The 26611-nt window shown below is 38.1% G+C and overlaps 1 protein-coding gene across 1 annotated transcript; it reads left to right on the top strand.

Annotated features, from left to right (window-relative positions):
* The first annotated feature begins 1890 nt into the window (after positions 1-1890).
* On the top strand, positions 1891-23256 carry AMBN (ameloblastin). The gene is made up of 12 exons (XM_007086968.3): positions 1891-2102; positions 2167-2329; positions 11791-11859; positions 14357-14407; positions 15725-15772; positions 16274-16384; positions 17788-18024; positions 19152-19190; positions 19686-19745; positions 19841-19885; positions 20332-20376; positions 22631-23256. Exons 1-12 carry the CDS (start codon positions 1891-1893, stop codon positions 23165-23167), a joined length of 1617 nt encoding a protein of 538 aa, XP_007087030.2. The 3' UTR covers positions 23168-23256.
* The last annotated feature ends 3355 nt before the right edge of the window (positions 23257-26611 follow it).

The raw sequence follows: 26611 nt of genomic DNA, 5'->3' as shown, positions 1-26611 counted from the left end.
AAAGATTCAAAAGCTAGGATAAAAGTTTTCATTTTCATGGTATCAGCCTTTGGCTATAAGTAACTTATATGCAAACAAAAAAAAAAAGAAAGAAAGAAAAAAGAAAAAGAAAAGAAAAGGAGCTAATTTGCCTCACTGTTCTCCTAGGCAGTTATTATCTTATTCATTTTCTTAAAGGAAAAACCAAGGTTCAGTATGTTTGGCATCATGATCATATCACATCCTATCAATTGGATACATTTTTCACTAGATTCCCAAGTATCACTTAACTTCTGCCAATCTGCTTGTCTCTCACCTTCAATGCAACCAGTTCATTTCTTTTCATTGGTCATTCCTTCAACATGGAAAGGTCTTTCACCTTATTAATGTCAGCCTGTATTCTTTATCTGCAATCTTAGAGGTTTTTTAATGTTTATTTATTTTTGAGGGGGGGGGAGGGAGGGGCAGAGAAAGAAGACAGAGAAGCCCAAGCAGGCTCTCCACCATCAGTGCAGAGCCCCCAACACATGAACTGTGAGATCATGACCTGAGCTGAAACCCAGAGTCAGACGCTTAACAGACTGAGCCACCCAGGTACCCCTGCAATCCTAGTTTTAAAACTCACTTTCTGCAAGACTGCTTCTATAATTCTCTCCCATTCTAATAACCTCCTTATATGACATCCCTTTAACATTTATGCTACATCAATAATTTGCATTATTTGCATGCTTGCAATGTACCAGACACTGTTCATTTACTCCTATGTAGATTCCTTTATTAGAATTGCCCAAGACACACAGCTAGAGAATTATGAATCTCTATCCCAGCCTGACCACACTGACCCCAGAGCCCATGTTGTTAGCAATTAAGCACTCTGTACCTTATCTTCTTTCACATGATAAGCCTTTTCATAATAAGGCTAACTCATGTATCAGTGTCAAGTATGGTGTCTTTAACTAGACTATGACATTTTTGAGGAACAGGAGCTTGGGTATCTCTTTATTGTCATTAAATTTAATATGATATTCTGTTTGTAGTAAGCCTTTAATAAATCTTCTTCAACAAACTGAGCAACTGACTAGCACAGGATATGTTTCCTGACTTGCTTTCTAATTATATACACCAGAGACTTCTTCTGAGCAGGGGGAAAAATTGCCATTTCTACAGTAAAACTGACTCTGATGTCATCACATAAGGTCAATGTGTGAAGACCTGAAGTCATTCTGTATTGACTTGTGGTCAACTCTCCCATTCTTCCAAAAGTCCCTGTGAAGTGGGTTTATAATGGCTATCACCTGGCAGGTAATAATCCGGAAGAGAAACAAATGAATCATCATTTTCATATACAAAGCAAGCAGGTGTTACTTGGCAAGCTGCCAAGAACTGCTGTATCTGTTGCACATACTTCTGCTATAAACTCCCTTGTTTGCAAAGGATCAATGCAAATTGATTCACGGTCAGTCCAGGTATGTGACTTTGGAGTCCACCATGCAGAGAAGGCAAAAGGGATAGAAAATGAGCTCAGCGTGATTCTACGTGTATACAAAGTATAACAGCAAGAAATCACTGTGAAATATAAAGCCTTTATATGAAAGACATCTTAACTTACATATGTTTTAATGTCTATCAAAAAAATTTACATCAAACATGGCAAGAAGTTAATCTGTATGCTATATAAAGTGTTGTATAATAAATGCTCCTTGCACTGGGTGTTGTATGGAAGCCAATTTGACGATAAATTATGTTACAAAATTAAAAAAATAATTAAAGAAATAAATGTTTCTTGATATATAGAAACACAAGTTAATAAGAACATCAATTTCCTGTGGCTAAACATGAATACAAAAAGTGGAAATACGGTGGTAAATAAATAGGTGAGGAAAATATTTAAACTTGATAGTGATCAAAGAAATGCAAATTAAAACACCTCTGCGAACAGGGGGAGCAGTGCTGGGCGTGCAGGCCCAAGCCTGCCTCCCGGAGGGACGCAGCCTCCGCACCACCACACCCCTTCTTGCCCTGGCCCTGGGGGCTGAGGGTCAGCGCTTCCTGAGGACGCTGCAAGCTCTGCTCTCCCCGCATAAATTGACAGACAGACATGAATGGATAACAACAGAAAAATGGTATCAGAACAGTGGGAATCAGCAATTTTGCACAGGAAGCTTTGGGAGATGTTGTTTACTGTAGCCTGCCTGAAGCTGGGACCACACTGAACGAACAAGATGAGTGTGGTGCATTGGAATGTGTGAAAGCTGCTAGTGAACTCTATTCTCCTCCATCAGAAGTAACTGAAATTAATGAAGCTCTTGAGGAAAATCCAGCACTTGTCAACAAATTTTGCTATCAAGATGTCTGACTGATCAAGATAACACTCAGTAATCCTTCAGAACTGGTGAGACACATGTAAAATCTATTGAGTAGTGAAAATGGAACCCCTAAATAAACTAGTATCAAACAACTTAATCTAGCATAGTTGTTTTAAATTAGTGGTGCATAGAGGATTTAAAATAGCAATTTTTAGCAGTACCAGTGGAAAAAGAAACTACTTGCAACAACTTATGATTGCAGATAAACATAATATGCATCTTTTTTGCAACACCCTATGATTTTTAGGCTAGGCTCCAGTTACAATATTCAGAATCCTGAAATTGCCTGTGGTCAAAAACTAGTTATAAAAATTATGTAATTCAAAAAATAAAAAGAATAAAAATTTTGTAATTCAAGGATGACTTTTAAGCCTTAGGGAATATTGTAACTTGCTTACATCTAACCTTGGATTAGGGTCAAAATGCTTAAATGACCAGTCCATTGGAAGTAACCGGCAGTGGAGAAAGGTTTGTTAGTTGTATAGTATCAGATAAAGAATGATACTATCTTAACTGTGCAATATACTGTCCTTGCTGGTGCTATTTTTTTTTAATTTTTTTTAACATTTATTTATTTTTGAGACAGAGAGAGACAGAGCATGAACGGGGGAGGGTCAGAGAGAGGGAGACACAGAATCCGAAACAGGCTCCAGGCTCTGAGCCATCAGCACAGAGCCCGACGCGGGGCTCGAACCCACGGACCGCGAGATCATGACCTGAGCGAAGTCGGCCGCTTAACCGACTGAGCCACCCAGGCGCCCCTGGTGTTATTTTTATATGGTGAAGCAACAGTCTTGCAGGAAGATAAATAGTTTAGTAATAAAACATTCAACTTCTTTGTTAAAAAAAGAAAGCACCAAGTTATCATCACAAGAAAAAAATGTAACTATGGTGACAGGTATTAACTAAATTTCTCATGGTGATCATTTGCAATATATGCAAATGTCAAATCATTACATTGTATACCTGAAACTAATATAATGTCTCATGTCAATTATACTTCAATCAATAAAAATATAAAGCAAAAACAACAACAAAACCCACCACAAAACACTGTATTACACCCATTAAATGATGGGAAAATATTAATTAGGTGAACAAATTCTGACAAGTGAGTTGCTATACATACGTTGCTGGTAGCATATCAACTTAGATAATTCAGCAATACTTATCAAGAGTCAAGGGGTGCCTGGGTGGCTCAGTCAGTTAAGCGGCAGACTTCGGCTCAGGTCATGATCTCACATCTCTGTGGGTTCAAGCCCGGCATCAGGCTCTGTGTTGACAGCTCAGAGCCTGGAGCCTGCTTCGGATTCTGTGTCTCCCTCTCTCTGTGCCTCCCCTACTCATGCTGGCTGTCTCTCTCTCTCTCTCTCTCTCTCTCTCTCTCAAAAATAAACATTAAAAATAAAATTTAAAAAAAGTCATACAATTACGCATGCTTTGAACAAGGAATCATATTCATGGTAAATTATACTAAGAAAATAATTCAAAATATAATTTTTTTAAATATTTACTAACCAAAATATCTATGGTGAAAAATTAGAAACAATCAAAGATCAAAAAATTAGAGTCTTGGAGCACCTGGGTGGCTCAGTCAGTTAAGCGTGCAACTTCAGCTCAGGTCATGATCTTGTGGTTCATGAGTTCAAGCCCCACATGGGGCTCTGTGCTGACAGCTCAGAACCTGGAGCCTGCTTCAGATTCTGTGTCTCCCTCTCTCTGCCCCTCCCCTGCTCATACTTACTCACTCACTCTCTCTCTCTCTCTCAAAAATAAACATTTTTTAAAAATCTTAAAAAAAAAATAAGAATCTTGAGACACCTGGGTGGCTTAGTAGGTTAAGCATCTGACTCTTGATCTCAGCTCAGGTATTGATCTCAGGGTTATGAATTCAAGTCCGGGTTCTGTGCTAGGCATGAAGTTTACATGGAAAAAAATTAAAAAAATAAAAAGGAGTCTTGAGCATCAGTCTGAGGAGCTGTTACTCACATAATTTAAAATATAAGATTTATCCCTGTAGCTAATTAATACTTATAGAGCCTAAAGCCTAATATAAAATTATACCTACACTATCATCATAACTATGCTGAATATGAATCCAACATATGTAAGTACTGTCAGAGAAAAAAATGAAATCATTTGATAAGGTAGTAAAATCCTATCTAATATGTCTTTCTTTTATATTCATATAATTATTACCATCACCATGTTATTTTTCTGGTTATTGCTCTTGATTATGAAACAAATAGAAGCCAATAAAAATACTAATTTCTGATACTGTCTGCAGTTTTCAAAATAACTTTGACTATATTATTAGAGGGAAATAATTCAAATTTGATTCTAATGCTATAAGACTATATGGTAACAAGTATTAATAGATTTCACAAAAATTTATTTTCCATATTTTGTAACATTAAAAATCAGACCTGGGAATGCAAGCTGGTGCAGCCACTCTGGAAAACAGTATGGAGGTTCCTCAAAAAACTAAAAATAGAACTACCCTACGACCCAGCAATTGCACTACTAGGCATTTATCCAAGGGATACAGGTATGCTCTTTTGAAGGGACACATGCACCCCAATGTTTATAGCAGCACCATCAACAATAGCCAAAGTATGGAAAGAGCCCAAATGTCCATCGATGGATGAATGGATAAAGAAGATGTGGCATATATATATACAATGGAGTATTACATGGCAATCAAAAAGAATGAAATCTTGCCATTTGCAACTACATGGATGGAACTGGAGGATATTATGCTAAGTGAAATTAGTCAGTCAGAGAAAGACAAAAATCATATGACTTCACTTATATGAGTATTTTAAGAGACAAAACAGATGAACATAAGGGAAGGGAAACAAAAATCATATAAACACAAGGAGGGGGACAAAACAGAAGAGACTCATAAATATGGAGAACAAACTGAGAGTTATGGGAGGGGTTGTGGGAGGGGATATGGGCTAAATGGGTCATGGGCACTAAGCAATCTACTCCTGAAATCATTGTTGCACTATATGCTAACTAATTTGTATGTAAATTTTAAAAAATAAAAAATTAAATTAAAAAAATCAGATATAAACATTATCCCAAACCAACATGATAATGGGCTCTATAAAACCCTAAATAATAACAGTCAATGTGGTGGCCTAGCAGTCAAGAATATGGTCTTTGGAGATTGACTCCTGAAGGACATTCTATCCTTTCTAAATCCCAGTCATCACAGTATTTATCTCATGACAAGATGAAGTGCATCATGAAGATGAACTAAGAAAAAATGTAAAGCACAGCATGTGGTACATGTTAAGTGGTCAATAAAATAACCTATTAATATTATATACAGTAGACATTAGTGTAAGATCCATGAAAATTTTATTATTCCTTTTATTATGCCAACATACAAAATCAACTTTAAAACTTGGCCTTCCTTGACATGACCATACTCTCCACTCTTCTTCCATTCCAGCTTAATGCATGACACTCCATCAGATTCTTTCCCTGGAAAACTTAATACTTATCAATTGATTCAGACATCAGCTACTGATTGGGCATTTTGACAAGTAGCCTTCAAGGCTCAGCATGAACCTATCCTCCTCATACCTGACCCCAAAGCCTCAAAGGATTTCTCCAACCTCAAAAAGTTTAGAGCATTCTTCTATTAGCAGTTTCCCAACCTCACAACTATTGACATCTCAAGCTGGATACTTGTTTTTGTGAGGGGCTTTCCTGTACATTTTAGGATGTTTAGCAGCATCTCTGGTCTCTACTCACTAGATGCCACTAACAAATTCCACCCCCCCCCTTCCCTGCCAGCAAACTGTAACCACCAGAAGTAGCCTCTTGTCCCCCAGACATGTTCCGTGTTGGGGCAAAATCATCCCTAATTGAGAATCACTGTTCTATAGCATTATTATTTTAGCAGTTAATCCATGTGGGACCATCCTTTTTGATATTATATAGGCTTTTTAATTAAATTATTGTTGGTTTGCTATATGTCTCATTAACTATTTTTGTGTATTTCTCTTCTTTGAGTTATTTGCTGATAAATTTCTGACAAGTAGGTGTACTGTATTATACTCCTTTGTATCTAGCAATGATTGGTTGATCAATGTCATCTACTATTGAATGACTCATTCATTCTGGCATGGTTCATAAGAGCAAGATGCCTGTGTCTAAATTCTGGTCCCACCGCTCACTGTCATTTTGGGTAATTTAGTTCATCTCTCTGTAGATCAGTTTTCTCTTTGTATAAAAAGGGGAGAATAGTATCTTCTTCAAAAAGTCATTTGGAGGATTAAATAAATTAATATATGTAGAACACTAAAATAATGCCTGCCCGTAGTAAATACTATCCAAATATTACCAATTATAATGTGAATATAATGTCAAAGGATACAACTTAGTGGAATGAGTGATTTCTGTTCCCACAGGAATATTTTATGTGTTTGAAAAAATATGATAATCTATCCAAAAAATTAGAAGATCATGTAAAAAGTAAAACGTGAAGATCTATAACAAGCAATTTGTCACAATGTAGTGTATGAATGGTTGTCGAATGACTGACAAATATTTGGAGTCAGAGAAGAGAACATCACAGTGGAGTAGAAAGTGGGGGAAAGAGTCACCAAAGAGGTAAAAATGGACTGGAACTTTGAAAACAAGCTGTGAAGAGATAAGAAAAGAGGTTAGGCAGAGAGAAAGGTTCAATAAAAGCCTCAAGAAGAGACAAACCATGGCACATTCTGGAGAGACTGAGTAAACAAGTCTGGCTGGAGTAGAAGGTTGAAAGGGACCATGTGTGAGAACAAAGCAAAAATCAAAGTCCATGTTTTGTCCCATGCAATCAACATGCTCATTAGCAATTAAAATCATAAGAATGATACATTTTAGTTCATTGTTATAACTAACATAACTGCCTTTGGTGGCTAGAATAGTCACAGCCAAGGCCCATAGTCCAATATGAAGTAGATATGCACCATAGATTTCTTTATTTCAACAAGAACAATAACTCATGATCACTGAATATTTTCTGCATACCAAATAGTGTGCTGAGCACTTAATATTCATTAATATGCTTAACTTAAATAAATTAAATTAAATTAATGCCATCCTATGGTAGACCACATTTCACAGATTAAATAATTATACAAAAATACTGTATATATTCAAGTTGAGTGGCTCACCCAGTATCACATGGTTAATGTCATGGAAGGGTTTTCAAAAGCTGTGCTCCAGCTACTGTACTGACATTTTCCACAGGATCTTCTTTATCTAGCTTTTTCTTTATAAGTTTTTCTGTACATGTCCCCTCATGTATCTCAGATCTTCTGCCATTCTGAGCTTTTTTATTTTTGCTATACTCCGGACACAGCATTTTTTTTAATTTGTTACTCTCATTTTTTTGAAGTAAAGGTATGGTCTTGATCAACATGACATAGTAGCCATCAGCTGTAGTACTTCCTTAATGTCTATCATCACTGCTACACATTGATATCCTCATGCTAATTTACAGATTTCTTTGTAATTAAATTCCTTTTAATTAGGATGTATTAGGATTATGTTTGCTAACTTTCCCAGTAACATAAATCAAACATAAAAAGCTGTTGACTTGGGGCGCCTGGGTGACTCTGTCAGTTAAGGGTCCGACTTTGGCTCAGGTCATGATCTCGCGGTCCATGAGTTTGAGCCCTGCATGTCAGCTGTGCTGACAGCTCAGAGCCTGGAGCCTGCTTCTGATTCTCTCTCTCTCTGCCCGCCCCCCTCCGCTCTCATTCTGTCTCTCTCTTCTCTCTCAAAAATAAGCATTAAAAGATTTTTTTAAAAAGCTGTTGACCAGATGCAAAATGTTTACTTCAACTGATTACAACAATCATGATTACTATCCCAATGTACAGTCTTGCATAAAATGGGAGATGAAATTGGAAAGGTGAATGGACATGTTAATTTGACTGTCTAGTTATAGAGGGTGAAATTTACATTATAGCTTTAGGGGTCCTTAAAAAGTTTTTGAGTGGAGCTGTGAAATGCTGAAACCAATATTTTAGGAAGATAAATTGATGTGGGTATGCAGGAAAGTGGAGGAGAAAGAAACTAACGCAAACATCTGGAAAACAGTAATCCAGGATTGAGTGTGAAGGTCATTTTTAAAGGGTAGAAGCAACATCATTTATAGTATATTAAGTATTTAGCTTAAGAGAAAGGCAGAATATATGAATTCTATGAAAACATCATCATTAGCCTATCATCATGCTCATAAACTGTAAAAGACATATTCACACACATCCCATTTTCCTGGCTAACAGTCAACTAGGAAGCTTAATCCCATGGATTCAGCATCAGTTTCTATGCAGACGAAATGCCTTCCATCAAGTCCCTTCTCTACCCTCTTTGGAACTCATACACCTAACTGCCACTGCCCCTCTTTTTTAACACACACACACACACACACACACACACACACACACACACATACACACACACACAGTGTCTCTGTGGTGTTTCATGTAGCTTCTCCCACTCAAAGAACAAATCACCCACTTACTGAACACCCACTATATGGCAGCCGCTGTATCTTTATCATCTCACCAAATCTTCAAAACAAACCTATGGTCGTAAATGATCATCCTTATATAACAAAGGAAGGAACTAGGGCTCAGAGAGATTAGAGGACTTGATCAAGCACCAGAACTAGAATAGAGACAAATGGGAAAGGTGGGGTCAAAAATAATACTTTTTTTGCAAAAACATTTTACTATTTACAAAACATATTTACATTTCTTATTTCTTTACATCCTAAAAATAATTCTGTTATCAATAGGAAATGGGTTTTATCAGGAACAATTTCTTGGATATCATTATTTGAAGATGTTAAGCCTACACTTAGGTATGAAGACATCTTTTCTCCAAAATACCAGCTTCCTCGGTGTTCCCTGTAATTGGTAAGATCCCTATTCCCCTAAAAAGTATACTGACTCATCCCTTCGTAGGAAACCAATCTTAAATTCTTACCCCTACCACATCTGAAATCACACCTTTGGAAAGATAAGGAGGGGCAGAGAAATAACAAAAGCAGTTAAAGTCCAATCCACATCCAAGACATCTTTACCTGTTCCTGGAGAAAAACCCATCCATGTTGACATTAGCCTTTTAAGTGACACAGATATGACTAACCTGGCTTGGTACTAAATGCCTGAAAATAAGTCTATCTAAAGATTGAGATAAGGGTGCCTGAGTGGCTCAATCTGTTAAGCATCTGACTTCAGCTCAGGTCATGATCTCACAGTTCATGAGTTTGACCCCTGCATCAGGCTCTCTGCTGTCAGTACAGAGTCCACTTTAGATCCTGTGCTCCTCTCTCTCAATCTCTCTCTCTCTCTCTCATCCCTTCCTCCTCTCTCTCTCTCTCAAAAATAAATAAGCATCTTTTTAATCTTAAAAAAAAATAAAATAAAGAGTGAAATGAAACTAGTGCCCATTGACCTGATTGGTTCACGGAGAATGTTTTGATTTATGTCCCTCTTTCCCCAAAGAACATGCACCAAAGATTTACCTGAAGTTATTCTCTCAGAGGGTCCAATTAAAGTTTCTTAACAAAAGCTTGCCTAACTCTAGTCTATTATCTTCAGATAAAAAACTATCTAGGAAATTCTGAGGAAAACATTATAATGTACTCATTATCCATCTAATATTTCCATTTTCTCTTTCAATCTCAGAACATTATGTTATGCTTCCTTCTAGAGTGTTGGGGTAAGGGAGGGAAGATACATTTACTATAACAAGTATGAGGGTGAAAATCTTGAGAATGTTGGCACTGGGTCACTAGCTTTATCTGCAGATAAAAACCTGAACAAAATAGATAATGGTTAATTTTGCACCTATTTTACATATATTTCCTTCAGCTCACCAAAATGATTGTCTTCAGAGCTTATGTCCATTATTCCTTTACTGTCCTCCCTGCAATTGAGTTCTCTGAATAAATACAAGGGTTGGTTTACAATTAAAAATAATGAGACTCTACTGGGCCAATGTCCTTGCATGCAATAAAAGGGTGTGGGCTAAATTACAGGAGCGGAGTTTGGTTTTTTTCCCCGTTTTGCTTCACTTTGATTGGTGGATTGGCGCTTTAAATAAAGGTTTCTGGTCTTCCCTGAATGAGAGATACAGAGCGAGTCCTAGGCACAGACCAGAAAAAATTTTAATCTTCTTTTCTTAGAACTGTCTTGGTTGGCATCACCAGGCCCTGAGAACACAGTGCATGTCAACATTGAAGGTAAAATGTGATTTTATGATTTCCATGTGATTCCTGTAAGTTCTTTTTTCCTATCTCCAAGTAGCTTTTATACAGAGGATTTTTGTTTGTCACCAGAAGCTGAATAATAGTTTTTTGTAAACCATTAGCATGTTCCAGAGAAGACATGCCTAATATCTTACCAGCTAAGAAAAAAGACTAATCTATAGACTTTTTTTTCTTTTTCTTTTTCTTTTTTTTTCTTTTCTTTTTTTTTCTTTTTTACTATTTGTGATTATTAGTGACAGTGCCTAATTTAGAAAGGCATTAGAAGACAAGCAAATTTCTTGGGTAGGTAGATTTCTGTTCATATAAGAGTAAAGAGGCTTTTCAACTTCTAGAATAAACTTAAAGAGATAATTCATTTTAGAAAAAGGAAAACTCAGTTTTGAGACATATTTCCCACTAATATCAAAGGCATTTAAAATATTCAGTTCATTCTTACTTTTTTAATATTTATTTATTTGGGGGGAGAGCACAAGTGGGGGAGGAGCAGAGAAAAGGGGGACAGAGGATCTGAAGCAGACTCTTCACTGACAGCAGTGAGCCTGATGTGGGGCTTCACCTGGAAGATCATGACCTGAGCCGAAGTCAGACACTCAACCAACTAAGCCACTCAGGCATCCCTCATTCTTGTTTTTTAAAAGATAAGTTTTGTTATGTTTATCTGGATAACTGAAACATAGAGTGATACATTCTAATATATCTGCAAATAAAGGTTTGCTATAAAATAATCATTGTATTATATTTCAAATGCATTTCAAAATGTACTCTGGAGAGAAAGTATAACATCCTGTGAATGATACTTAATAGACCAAAATTTCACATAATGGAACGGATTTTCAAATTCATAATTCATTTTATGAAATGAAACACAGCATTTAAAGAACACAGCACAAAGGTTGTTCCTATATGTTCATTTAGGTTGTAACTCCATAAAAAAATCACTTAGATATTTTTTAATTGATTGTCAATTCATTCCAAAAACTAGTAAGCATAAATAAGCTTAGAAACATTTAATTGTGTTTTATTTTTATTTTTGTTTTCTTGAAACTGATTGTTTTGGAAGAACAGAGATGTGGCTCATTTGAAATATTGCCTTTTAACCATTCTGAAATAAAAATTCATCTGATTTAATTCTCCAACCCAATTCTGTTTCAGATCCCACTTTCCAAAATGAAGGACCTAATACTGATCTTTTGCCTCCTGGAAATGAGTTCCGCAGTGCCGGTAAGTCATAGGTTTCTAGATTTTCTAGATTCTTGGATGCTAAACAGTACTGAAGGACATGGTCTGAAGTTCGTGCATGGACTCATTTGAATTAATCCAATGGTAGAGTTCCTACTGAGTCAAAGGTCATAGGTGTCCAGACATCAGCTTACCATCTGAAAGCAGTAGGTCAATGTAATTTTTTTATTCAAAAAGATATTAAAATATTCTGAAGAAAATTTTGAAGTCTTATTCCATTCATTCAAATATAAAAGACTTATGTAGCCTCTGCAATGCCATGGCACAATTTTATTATAACCACTTGCTGCCGTTGTGCAATTGAAATGGAGAAGAAATTTCTCCAAAAAAGTAAAGTCCATTTTCTTCATTTTTAAAAGAATAATATTAGCCAAATTATGATGGTTACAAAACAGAGCTAAGTAATTCCATTTGAAGCTAGTAATTAAGTAATTAACCAACAGATTTGCCTCATGGGGGAGATATTATATGACTGAGAGTTGAAGTTTCTTAAATCAAAACATGCTATGGCAATGGGGCTAATTGTATGTTATAGTCCTATACCTGGCTCATTCTAACATATGTTGATATGATCTCATGAATACAATCCTCTGGGTACTGAACTCTACCAGCCAATAGTATGTGTTTCTATTTTCATGAAGACTTTGTTCTGCTGCCATATGCATTTGGCAAATATTGACTGAACACGTGACATGTATCCAGCAATGTGCTGGGCATTGGAGCCACAAAGGTAAGTTTGACATGATCTCTTGTCTTGAGGAACTCATAGTTGGACTTAAATAAACTTTCAAATATTTCAGTTCCCTGACAAAAAAAAAGATTAGCTACTTGGGTTTCTTAAAGTTAAATGTTTGGGAGAAAGGGGATAAAAACTGGCTACAAGGATGAAAGCCTCAACTCTGCGAATAAAAAGAGTTTCTATTCCATTACTCAACATGAACTTTAAGTGAAAGAAAAAGTGAAGCTGCCACCCTAGCTTACCTTTGTATAATACTGACCCTGGGGTCAGCCTCAGCCATCCACTGTCTAATACCTTGACACTCCTGGAACTTATGCTGGCCCACACCTGTGTCAATCAGGTCCACCCTGAGGGACATGACAATTGTTTAGGATTGCCAACTGACTGCCTGTCAAGTTAGATGTTCTACTTTTACTCCCTCCTTGGAAATGTACCCTCTGTCCATTTACATTCATGTAAATTTGTTGTTAATTCATGACTTGGAGTAAATGGAAAGGAAAGTATACTTTGTAGTTGAATCTGTCCAAGATACCTTATTTGTGTACTGGCCACTGGTAGGAAGGAAGGCTTTACTCTCACAGTCCCCCAAAATGCTGAACAATCTGCTCACTACACACACACACACACACACACACACACACACACATCAGTCTTCCTGTCTACACAACTGATCTTTTTCTCTGCTTAGAGTATTTGCTACACATTTATAACTCTTTTTCTGCTATCCATTTCCAAAACTGAATTATTTGGAGCAATTTGCACCATGACTAAGAGGGCAAGATTTTACTTGTATAAAAAAGCGGAAAGTGGAAGGTAGATAACACACTCAGGACTATTCCTCAACTTCTTACTCTTGAAAAAAAAATCCCAATATATTTAGTAGATGCTCCATAAATATTTGTGTATAAATGAAGGAAAGAAGGCATTGAGAACCTGGGACCCTGGAAAGTAAGGATTTCCAAAGAACCAAAGACCCTCAAAATCCAAAGTACTCTAATTCTTACTCTTCCATTCTCCATTTTTTTTTCTACTGGTATTTATGCATATTAACAAAGATTGCTTTAGAAAGAAAAATATCTTACACTTTAAAAATCTAGTTGTAAGTATAACTATATTTTTAACAACTTTTAAATGAATACATTAAGTATAATAAAACTTGACTTTTTTAAAGTGTACATTTTGAATATGATCAAAAAATATAAACACAGATCAATAGATTTATACATAAAATAATTTTTCATAAATGATGATGGAGCATTTGTTGAAACCCCTTGAATGGATGGCAAGTTAGGTTTTGCATGTGCTCTTTGCTGAATGCCATGATTCCATGCCACATTCCATGAACCAGAAGCACGTAAGCTTGGCAAAACCACAAGAAAACTGACCTTAAGTTTGTCCCTTTTGCTTACCTATAGGATAATTTCTTTAAGAATACAAAGTATTCTTGGTTTTCTATTTTGTAGCTTTATCCTACACTGTATTTGTGCTCAATGTAATCTCAAAGTTAAAACAAAAATTTCTGCATTAAGATACAAAGGGTAGATGATTCATGTGGGAGCAAAGCCATTAAATATGATGTTAATTCTCCCAATTAATTTAAATTTTTCTTTATTCTGCTTAAAAACTCAAGTCAAAATCCCTCAGCTGGCCTTTATGCACTGGGCTAGGCTTTCTATTTCCAGTATGCATTTAGGGAAGGTTCTCACCAGATATCTCAAAATTATTCTTATTTCCATCTAGATGTTTCCTCAGCAACCTGGAACACCAGGCATGGCTAGTTTGAGCCTGGAGGTATGTATCGTCAGAGTATTTACATGCAGTCTTCACATTTGTATGGTCTTGGTAAGAGAGAAACACCATGGGCAGGTTCTGTTTTCCTAGTCAGAAGTCAGTGGCTTTCTAGAGAAGTTCCAGAGAAGCGTATGACATTTATTAGAACCTCATCTTCTCATTTTACTGCAATTTTAAACTCTCAGATATTTTACTCTTCAGAATGTCATCTGTGTGTGAATCAGATCAATACTAATATTTAATACCTAATATATATTACGTATACATTATATAATTACTATATTAATATAATTACTACATTAATTAAAACACATTGTTCTGAAGACACAAATGGTTTACATTTAATTCCATCACCTTATAGTATTTTATATGACAATGTTCCCCTGAAGAGAATTTACCCCACAAAATGTGGTTGTTTATAAGAACTCCTGTAAATAACATTAACCTGGTTTTGTGGCACCTGCTTCATAGCCTATGTTTGTCTTGCCGAAGTTCTCATAACTAATAATACTCTGTTTAGAAAATCTCAGCACACTGGAAACATTTGACCATGTCAAAAGAAAATATTAACAGTTATGAATAAAAGAACATTTATGAGATTATAAATTTTTCATAAGACCTTGCAAAGTTTATTCATATCATGATAATCTGGGGGCAATTAATATATACCTAGGCTAGAAGTTTATTTCAAACGGAAGCTAATTTCACAGAGTTACTTTTTTCTCACTTTCTAGCTTAAAAACAACTCAAAGCACTCTAAACCTCTTCCCATTAAATTGAAATTGACTTTCTGTTGAATTGGCAGCATTCTTGACCACCTATCCAGATACTCACCATTTTCCCCAGTGTGTTTTACATTTACTATTTTGAGGCCTTTTTTATTTGGGAAGGAGGTAAGGGTGCTTTGTTTTGTCTTGTTTTTGTTTTGTTTGCCTGTTTGGAGATGGATTTATAAAAGGCAAAGTAAATTAAATGGGGAAGGGAGGAACGCGTCAATGAAACAATGTTCTCATGATTAAGTTTCTATTTCAATTGAATGAGCTATTTTCCAATGTTTTAATGTGACCTTTACTTAAATGATACCTTTTTCTCTTATTTGATTAATGATAAAAAGCAAACTCACTATTTTAATAGCAATAACAACAATGGCACAACCACATTTAACATTTCCACTCTTCAATGATGATTTGTGTCTATTTTATTTTATTCAGCTGACCCACTGCAAACTTTGTGCTAATACCATATATTGAGAAAATGGTTGTACCATATGAAAAGGAATATATGTGGCAAACACTAACCCATCTTTTTTCTTGATAGACAATGAGACAGTTGGGAAGTTTGCAGGGATTAAATATGCTTTCTCAGGTAACCTTATTTTCAAATATTTCTTATTGCAAGAATTAATGGTGGTGGTGGTAGTGATATTATTAATAGCAACATTGTAATTCATAAAATTTGTGAATAGATATTATCCTAAATATTGAAAGAACAAATGAGTAATTGAGATAACCTAAAACAAAATAAGACCCTTGGATGGGATGGTAGGTAAAACAATATTTAATGTTCTTGAGTAAGAAAAAAATCCTTTCTAGTACTTCAATTTTATTGAACAGCCCAAAATATGAGTGCTTAAAAAGCTAAATCTCAAGTAAGTTTATGGGAATCTTGCAGTCTGTCTTAGGATGGAAAGTAAGTCTATTGGAAGAGAGCATTTACCTGTCCACATTAAATTCACCGATGTCACACTTACTTTGGCTGTCTCCACACTTTCTATGGATTTTGTAGAAAATGAAAACCAAGTTTAAGCCACTACTGAAATAAAAGCATGTGTTTTTTTCTTTTTTTTTCTCCCTGCATATCTTCAAGTATTCAAGATTTGGTTTTGGAAAGTCATTTAATTCTTTGTGGATGCATGGTCTCCTGCCACCACATTCTTCTTTCCCATGGATGAGACCAAGGGAGCATGAAACTCAACAGGTAGGTTAATTGCATCAATGTGCTTGAAACTTCATGCTTAACAATATTTGCCTTCTCTAACTTATCATATACTAGCTACAGACAGATAATAATAATGAATAAAAAATTATTCAAGTATTAGCAAGTCAAAACTTATAATTGTTTTTAGTACATAGGAAAAATTAAAATAAAGTGGTCCAAACTTTCAACTTATTTGTATATTTATTTCAAATAGGAAGATATGGCCTCCAAAATATAAGAGGCCTATGTTAATGACATGAGCCATAACAAGAGAGAAACTATCTTCAAGATGGAAGCAGGCTATATCCTGGACAACTCTCATCTTAGTCAAGAGTCCCAAATAATTATTCAAAGTCACATTTAAAATGATGCCAAAGTCCTGGTTAAAATATCATGAACCCTACAGTAATCAATAAATACATCAATCAGTTAACCATTATGTTTTTGGTGCCTAATAAATGCATAAGCCAAATTATAGATTGGGAGTGAAAATGAAAACATTTAAGAATGGCTCCAAGGTTCATGAAGTTTCAGATCTGATTGGGAGATAAGATAAGACAGTGTATTACAAGGTGCTAAATTATGAGGTATCGGTAATAAAAAGCCATAGAGTTTAGAGATGGGCAGTAGTTGAAGAGGCAAAGCAGAGCCAGATTGTGGTGAGATTTCCATACCACTTTGAGGAGCTTGCAAATGATTTAAAAATAACAGGAAGCCATCCACCACAGTTAATTTCAAAAAGGAGCAAATAAACATGGTTGTTTTAATAGCAACTTTTGATTCCAGTGTTCACAAGTAACATTATTCACCAAGCCACATTTAGTGGGACAATAAATAATGTTAGTAGTGACTGTTTCTCCACTTGATTATTTCCAAAATGGACTCCATGATGCAGGAATTTGATTGGTATTTTACTTAATTATCACTTCTCTCCTTTCATTAACTCAAAACATATATTATTTATCAAGTGCCAGGCACGTGTTAGGAACCATGTTAAGTGTTAGGGCTATAAAGTCAAAGAAGACATATTATTGTCTCTCAGTTGACGGTGGGCAAAGATATCATTGTAATCCAGTGAAAAAGTGGTAAAAGAGACATACCTAGAGGCAGCTTTGGGAACTCCGAGGAGGAAACAACCATTCTACCAGGAAGTCCAATAGTTTTCCATATTCCTCAGCACAGATAGTCCCAAAGGAAGTGGAGGAGACAGCCACACAAAAGACCGCCCCAATAACATTGACTTTACATAAATTGGTGCTTCCTAAATGAACATAAGCTTCAGGCCAATTCCCCGGACTCTCTTGCAAGTAGAAAGCTTCCCAAGCCCTTTTGTTTTAGAAATTCTAGACACCACAGTTCAGTGAGCTATCGCTTCCTGACACTCCTTTCAAATTTCTCTGCAGTATGAATATTCTTTGCCTGTACATCCCCCACCTCTCCCATCGCAGCCATCCCTGCAGCCTCAACAGCCAGGACAGAAACCTTTCCTCCAGCCTACTATTGTAACCGCCATCCAGGACGCAGCCCAGAAGGGAGGACCTCAGCTTCCAGTTTACCAGGGACAACCACCCTTGCAGCAAGCAGAGGGGCCAATGCTTGAACAGCAGGTGGCACCATCAGAGAAGCCACCAAAGGCCGAGGTAATTCTTTCTCAAAAGTCCAATCAGGATTGCGCACTAACTCGAAGGAAAACTGATTTGCAGAGCATATTTAAATAATCGGAATTTTCAGGCATAATTTATGACAACACAAATATGTTTTTAAGCAGTTGACATATCTGTCCTTTGCCATCAGAAACAAGGCATGGATTCTAAAAAGATCCTGTGCCTCTTAGTTTCTTAGTCACATAAGATGAAAGCTTTCAGGGGAAATAGGACAGCCCAGAGAATTCTATGCTTCCTATCATCAGGATCTTTTTCAGCGTTGGAAGGACTGAGAAGACTGATTATCCCACAGCATTGCATGTAGTATTTTGGATTATTATTTCTCTATCTGGTGGAGAAAAAACAATCATGCAATAATGTAGAGAAAAGAGCAGTAGAAAGAAAAGGAAGCTACCATGTAACTAGTATGCTGCAGGCATTTGACATTCCCCCATGTCACCCTGATTAAAATCCTATAAAGATAGATATTATCATCCTTTTTAAAAAGAAGACAGATTGGGGCGCCTGGGTGGCTCATTCAGTTAAGCGTCCAACTTCGGCTCAGGCCATGATCTTGCAGCTCGTGAGTTCGAGCCCCGCGTCAGGCTCTGTGCTGACAGGTCAGAGCCTGGAGCCTGCTTCAGATTCTGTGTCTCCCTCTCTCTGCCCCTCCCATGCTCATGCTCTGTCCTTCTCTGTCTCTCAATAATAAATAAACGTTAAAAAAATTAAAAAGAGAAGACAGACTTTGTGTCCTGCCTGACTAAATGAAGGTGAAAATCAGGAAATTCATTTTAGATTGCTTATTATAGTCATAAATAAGTTAAGAGTATGTCCAGTTCTGAGGTGCCTGGGTGGCTCAGTCGGTTAAGCGTCAGACTTCGGCTCAGGTCATGATCTCACGGTCCGTGAGTTCGAGCCCCGTGTCAGGCTCTGTGCTGACAGCTCAGAGCCTGGAGCCTGCTTCAGATTCTGTGTCTCCCTCTCTCTCTGACCCTCCCCTGTTCATGCTCTGTCTCTCTCTGTCTCAAAAATAAACAAACATTAAAAAAAATTAAAAAAAAAAGAGTATGTCCAGTTCTACTTTTATAGTTTAGTAATTTTAATATTCATCTATGATGCAGCTACCAGGAATGGATTTTGCTGATCCACAAGGACCATCAGTAAGTACAGATCTCAATGAGATACTTTATTAAGAAAAATATCTATACTTCAAGAAAGAAGAGGGGTGCCTGGGTGGCTCAGTCGGTTAAGCGTCCGACTTCAGCTCAGGTCATGATCTCATGGTTTGTGGGTTCAAGCCCTGCATCAGGCTCTGTGCTGACAGCTCAGAGCCTGGAGCCTGCTTCAGATTCTGTGTCTCCCTCTGTCTCCCTGGCCCTTCCCCACTCACACTCTGTCTCTCTCTCTCTCTTAAAAATAAATAAACATTTTAAAAATAAACAAAAAGAAAGAAGAGTGAAAATGTTTAATTGCCCCATTCATTCATGAATATGAAGTATAATGGGTTCCTTTGTTTTCTTAAATATTAAATACTTATTTGTTAGACTAATCCACCGAAAATGCATTTCATATAACACTTAGAAATGGCTGTAATGGGAGGTTTGCCTGTGTTATAGCAAAAATGAATTACTAATTCTGTTTTCTACCACTTAAAGGTGTTCCAAATAGCTCGTTTGATATCTCGGGGACCAATGCCACAAAATAAACCTTCTCCAGTAAGCTTTTTAAAAAATATGCCTCTGCTTATAATTTACTTGAACATTTTTCCTTGGAAAATGCATTTTATGATGATTATTGTATTTATATTTAGCTTTATCCAGGAATATTTTACATGTCCTATGGAGCAAATCAATTGGTAAGTCTGTAACCTACAAAAAATATCATTTTAAATTAAATATTATCTTAAGAGCTATAGTTATAAAAATCTAGGCTTCACACAAAAGATTCCATATTCTCTGAGTGCCTAATAGCAACTGAAATGTCAAGGAGGCACACTTTCTATTTGAGTAACTCTAGCCAGATATACACACACTCACACACACACACACACACACACACACACACACATATATACAACAGCATTTAGGAAAGGTAAATTTTCTATCTGAATTATCCAACTTGGCTCCATGCATTTAATAATGACTCACCTCTACACTTTACCCTGCTGTTGGACACGGCATTAACTTTAAGGTTTAAGGAAAGGTTAACTTTTTACTTTACTTTTAACTTTGTCTTGAGTAGCTAATGGGATAATAGGAACCTACTGACTGGTAATAAGATGCACTGTTTCTTTTTGAACAGAATGCTCCTGCCAGACTTGGCATCATGAGCTCAGAAGAAATGGCGGTGAGTAATGTCCTCAAACTGTTATGAAAATAGTGGTCAGGGCAGAACAGTCACAAAAGACTTGCTGCAAGAGGCATTGGCCATAAATGTCACTGAATATACAGCACAGGACTCAGATTGTTCCACTCAGAAACCAAAACCTTGATTCTTAGGCAACATGCAAAGATTTTGCCACGTTTCCATCTAGTCACTTCTGAGTCACGACCATTCTAGAACATAAGATTTTGCCCTGTTTCTTGAATATGAGCAGAGGAGAAACCTTTCCTGAAAGGCCATTATCATTGAATGGCATATGCTTCAAACCAAAAAAAAGACACGCATGATTTGTACAGAGTTCCCATTTCTTCTCCGACTAAATAATTCAAAAGAACAAATTAAACAGCTTTGCAAACAACTTAGACCTTGACATTGAGAGATAAAAAAGAAAAAGAAAACAACTCTATGTATTATGTTATCCTCACCCCAAGTGTAGCCACCATCTGTCAGCACACAACACTGTTACAATGTTGTATACATGAACCTAACGTGACGTTGTGTGTCAACTATATTCAGATAAGAAAAAGAAAACTAACCAAGTTTAAAAGGTGATTAGTGTAAAATTCAAAGTGCGTTAATAAGTTAATTTGAGCATATTCTTTTTCTATTATCCATGCATATGACAACTTTAAATTTTGAGACCAGTAGACTTGCACAATTTCATATTTTCCCCCAGAAATTTCTACCTGTTACCTCTGTTAGAGGACAAAACAAAAGAAAACAAATACCATGCTAAATTAAATTGTTATCAACTATAGATCCTATCAAATGAATAAATACCATAAATATGCTATCACCGAAAGAAAGCTCTCATCCCAACATTCTTTTTTTTTTTTTTAATGTTTATCTATTTTTGAGGGAAAAAGAGAGGCAGAGTGAGAGCAGGGGAGGGGCAGAGAGAGAAAGACACAGAATCCAAAGCAGGCTCCAGGCTGTGAGCTGTCAGCACAGAGCCAGACGGGGGGCTCAAGCTCACAAACTTCGAGATCATGACCTGAGTCAAAGTCAGATGTTTAACTGACTGAGCCACCCAGGTGCCTTTCTCATCCCAACATTCTTGAGTGCCTTGTATGAACTAGATGCATAGGAAGACACTATAGAGGCAAGATAAATTAGATAAGATTTCTGTTCTCAAGGAGTTTACTCTCTAATCAATGGGAAAGTTAGATACAAGGGCAGATAGTGTCAAAATGTTGTGATAAGGGCAAACAGACCTATAAGAGAGGTAAAGGGGAGAGGCAGGTAGCCCAGGCAAGGGGTTCACAGTGCCATCCCTCAAGGAGATGATGTGAGAAGCTGAGATTTAGAGAGTGGAGAGCCAAGAGAAGGTAGGAGAAAAGAATGTGGTATCCACATACTACCAACACAACTGGCTGAAAATTCAAGTAAGCGTTAATTATCATCTTATCACTTTATTTATTTATATTCTGCCTCATGCTTAAAAGATTTTGTAGTAGCTTATGAAAAGCCCCCAGTAAAGGTCACCAAAAAATTGAAGATAGAATTTAAAATGAGTAAGCGATTAATTAAATGAGATTACAAACATGCAAATTACAAAGCCCTACACAATCATTGTAAGTAGCCCAAAATTGGAGGCTGGATATTTTGGGGCAGCAAAGGCAGAAAAAAAGAGACCTGGTAAGTTCTACAATTCTAACCGTCCACAGGAAGAAAATATTTCAGTTCCTCCGGAGAGATCAAGCTTCTTTTTCTGACACATGTTCTAAAAATAAAAAGAAAGAAAAAGAAAAGGAAAATCTTAGAGAGGGCTTTGTTCATTTGAGAAATGATGTTGAGGTGGTTTTCTAAAATACCCCTCAACAAACTCAGCAATGGGCCAGTTTTTGTTTGTTTGTTCATTTGTTTTATGATGGCATTGCCTATTTTGGCTGCTTATTGTTTTCTTAACATTAACTTTGAACTTCCGTTTGCCTGTAGACTTGGTTCTGCCCTGCTTCCCCACTTCTCTCCTTCCTGCTTTCATTCAGACTTGGCAAAGGGTCTCCACCTGCCTTCCACCTTTCCAGAAAAGTGCAGAATCCTCTCCTTTATATTTCAAAGCCAGTTTAGTGAGAAATGTGCTTACCCAAAGCTGTCAACTCACTCTTTGTTCCCTAACAGTTTTTTATGATTTCTAGGTGAATCTGACCAATTGTGATTGCGTGGTATACTTAATAGTAGGTGATAACTGTACCTTTGGTAAATGGTTTATTTCCAGGGAGGCAGAGGAGGCCCCATGGCCTATGGAGCCATGTTCCCAGGATTTGGAGGCATGAGGCCTAACCTTGGAGGGATACCCCACAATCCAGCCATGGGTGGGGATTTTACTCTGGAATTTGACACCCCAGTCGCCGGAACCAAAGGCCCTGAGAAGGGCGAAGGAGGTGCACAAGGCTCCCCCAGGCCGGATGTCAACCCGGCCGATCCGGAAAACCCAGCTCTCCTTCCAGAGGTAGCACCTGGTGCCCTGGGAGGGCTTCTTGCTCACCCAAAGGGCAACGACCCCAGCCTGGCAAGAGGTCCTGCAGGGCAGAGTGCCGGACCCCCCAGGGTCACCCCAGCAGAAGCTGACCCACTGATGACCCCTGGATTAGCAGATATTTATGAGACCTATGGTGCCGACGTGACCACACCCCTGGAAGAAACGCCCACAGATACCACAGCCATCCCAGACACTCAGCAAACATCCATGCCAGAAAACAAGGCCCAGCAGCCCCAGATCATGCATGATGTGTGGCATTTCCAAGAGCCCTGAGAGCTTTGAGATTATCAGCTACTTTCTGTATGCACAAGCTCCCCAGCTTTGTCCCTATAGTATATCTCTTTACTGAAACACTTACTACCCTGCCGCAGCAAAGGCGTTAAAAATGCTGAGCATATATTAATAAATACAAGTGGCTAGAAATAGTGTAGGTCCCCTTCTTGCTTTCATTCTCTTATTGAAATAAAATGTGTTGGCTTTCTCTGTGATTTAGAAATACTCTTAATGACATCAGAGCAAGTTTAAGGGTCTCTGCATGTGAAAATCGCTGTTTCTTAGCTGTCTTGGGCACTATAGAATTTCTCTCTCCAGCATGACACCGTCATATCCAGGAAATGCAACATTGCTTTGGAAATTTTTCTCCAAGCAAAGGCACATATTCTCAGAATTATGAGAGACACCATTCAAACATTATTAAACAGGGATGGGTGAACAATCCCTGACTGGTATTACTGGGTTTGGTAATATTGGATTTAAAATTCTCATTGTAGAGTATTTTATTTAATCTAGTAAAAACACTTAGCTTATTTTAAATAAAGAATTTTTCTCGTTGAAAATATCAGGAATTATATGTTTATTATTTACATATATTCAAATGGTTAAGAAAGGCATGCTCATTCCCTACCTTTGCTATTCTTTAACCCATTTTATTTAATTTGTTCATTCTTTCATTGAAAGTTTATTGAGTATCTACCAATGTCCTAGGCACTGTGCTAGGCAATGGGCACACAGTCCCTTCCCTCACAGCTTACACTGGGCATGACTGACAAGAAGACAGACAACCACAGTTTTTGTTTTTATGACAAAAACAGCCATTCTGAACCAACTCAAGTATTTTACATACATTATCTCACAACAATACTGCAAAACCACAACATACGTGAAAAGTGCTATGAAAATGCCAAGCAAGGGGGCGGGGGGGAGAGAGAAAAAAAAAAAAGAAAGAAAATGCCAAGCACAGGGTGCTGCCGAAGCCACAGAGGAGACAGCCTCACCCAGCCGGAGAGGCATTGGAGGGGCTGGGAGGGATCAGACAAGTTTTCTCAGAACCGTTTGCAGAATAAGGCCTCCAAGAGGAAGAAACACAAGAAGAGTCATGTGGGTGCCACGTGAGATTTAGCTCATTCCTGTGAAGTACACTGTGGTAAAAAAGGGAATCAGCAAATGATTGCTACTTGTCACCAAAGCTAGATATTCAGTCAGGGCTATTTGCCTAACTTGACAGGTTCCGAGGCCAGTTCTGGTCACCTGTGAAAAGTAGCCTCCCACCCCTTTCTGTCCACCCCCTTCCAGGTGGCCCAGCCAGGCCTCACCCTCTCCAGGATCTAGATTCCTGTCCCTCCCCTGTGGAGATTCTGGGGATACAGCCCAGGAGATGAGCTCTGATGCCTCCGGACCTGGGATACTTCGGCAACCACAGCAGGACCGTGCAGCCATCCCTAACGTCTCCCCTTTTCAGGCAGAGCTCCGCTCACCCCTACCCTATGGCTAGAGCCCGAGGAGACCTGCAGGAGATTAAAACTGTGTCCTGTAGCGGCTCTGGCAAAGGTGCAAGGGTTGGAAAATGAGCCCCACCGTAGCCAGCAGGTGCCCACTGAGTCCCACCTTAGCAAGCCAGACAGTCTCCTAAAAAGCAGGATAGTAAAAGATGTCCAGACAGACACCACATGTTGTCATCTTTGAGTCTTTGGGAATGAGACCCAATCTCCCCGATCCTGTGTTTTCATCTCCATCATGGAGCTACAAGCCAATTCACCCCACATGGTTGTTGTGAGGTCTACATGAGATGGATAGTGCTGGGATAAAATTGCTAAGTCATAGCGGTTTCCACCTTTTCCTGCTGATCCTTTCCAGAAAGAGAACCCTGCAAAACAATCAGTAAGAATAGAATGGAATTGTTCCCATCATCTGAATGTGTGCTTTTCCATTCACACTCCACAGCTAGCCTTTTGACTTCTTCCTTATAATTCATAGCATGCATTTGTTTGTTTTTATTTTTTTAATTTTTTTTTTTATTTTTGAGAGAGACGAGCATGAGTGGGGGAGGAGCAGAGAGAGAGGGAGACAGAATCCAAAGCAGGCTCCAGGCTCTGAGCTGTCAGCACAGAGCCCAACGTGGGGCTTGAACTCACAAACTGTGAGACCGTGACTTGAGCTGAAGTTAGACGCTTAACCAACCGGCTGAGCCACCCGGGTGTCCCCAGAGCATGCATTTGTGACATCACATATGCTGGTTTCCCTGGTGAATCATATCAAGGGCTCAGAGGTGGCCTCTCCATTGGTAGGCTGGGCACTGAACAGTGTTAATAGTTAGATGAGTTTGACAAGGCGGGGATACAGTGTTGTTGAGCCCTTGAATAACCTCTTTCCCTGCCACCATATCCACTTCAAACACTGGTCCAGTGAGCAAGCACCAAAGTGGCCAGAGAAAGAGGATAATGTCACCCACAGGAAGAACCATCTTCATTATTGAGAATTTCCTCCACCGTGGCTTCCCTCTATTGGGCATTTACATGAGAAACAAGTGTGTTCATACTATAGCCCATCCTGAGAGTCCTACCCAAATAGCCTGCCTTCTAGACCTCCTTAATACTAATTTTCCAATTTTATTATCTTTACGTCCCTGACCAGCTGACCAATCTGGTGCTGTGCTGAGTCAGTGTAGATCTGTAACTCGAGCCATCTCCCCTTCCAAACAAAATAGACGACCAGACACACCTCTTAAGGTCCTGCCCACTGAGTGGCATTGTGGTGCACTAACCGTGCACTTCCAGCTGATGCTGGAATACAGTACAGAAATGCACGAACCGGCAAACATTCTTTAATCTCCATTAATTGATCATAGATGGGTGGTCACAGGACTGATTCCCCAAACTGGGACACTTTTGACAACGAAAAGTGGTGTCATGAATGATAAATGAATGTTTACAACAGGTATAAGCCAGTACTAGCTAGGACAAACCTGGACATCTGGTTTTGGGGTTTTTTTTTTATTTTGTTTTTGGCTTTTGGTCATATGGAACTCCCCATGAGGCTGTGTGGATTGAGGAAAGGCATCAAAGTCATAAAGAGAAAGTACGTGGAAGCCTGAACCAATCACTTGTGCAAGTTACTTGAGCCCTCCAGACCCGCTGAAACCTGGCGTCATATATATCGTTTCCACTTACAGTGGAATGCTGCTGTTTATACTCAGTTTTATGGTTTCAGTGGATCCTATACCACCTAGTTCAAGATAGGCAACTCAGCATAATCACTTGGCTCGCATAGCCCTGCATGCTGTCTCTACCAGGGTCCAGTAGCAAGGCAAGAACTTCTTTTCACAAAGAAAACCCTAAAGCTCTGTGCTGTTATTCTGCCAGCACTTGCCAGAGGTTCCCTGCAGCCACAGATACTTCCCATCCATTTGAGTCCCTGCGTCATAATGCACAAGTGACAGGG

Source organism: Panthera tigris, chromosome B1 (assembly GCF_018350195.1).
Source record: "Panthera tigris isolate Pti1 chromosome B1, P.tigris_Pti1_mat1.1, whole genome shotgun sequence".
NCBI classification, from domain to species: Eukaryota; Metazoa; Chordata; class Mammalia; order Carnivora; family Felidae; genus Panthera; species Panthera tigris.
This window is presented reverse-complemented; position numbering and strand designations above follow the sequence as displayed.

Excerpts from the sequence above, each read along its gene's own strand:
- AMBN (XM_007086968.3), top strand. The coding sequence starts at position 1,891 with ATGCAAATTAAAACACCTCTGCGAACAGGGGGAGCAGTGCTGGGCGTG. Across the intron at positions 2,103-2,166 it reads TGGATAACAACAGAAAAATG|CCTGCCTGAAGCTGGGACCA; the intron begins GTATCAGAACAG and ends TGTTTACTGTAG. Across the intron at positions 2,330-11,790 it reads ACAAATTTTGCTATCAAGAT|ATCCCACTTTCCAAAATGAA; the intron begins GTCTGACTGATC and ends ATTCTGTTTCAG.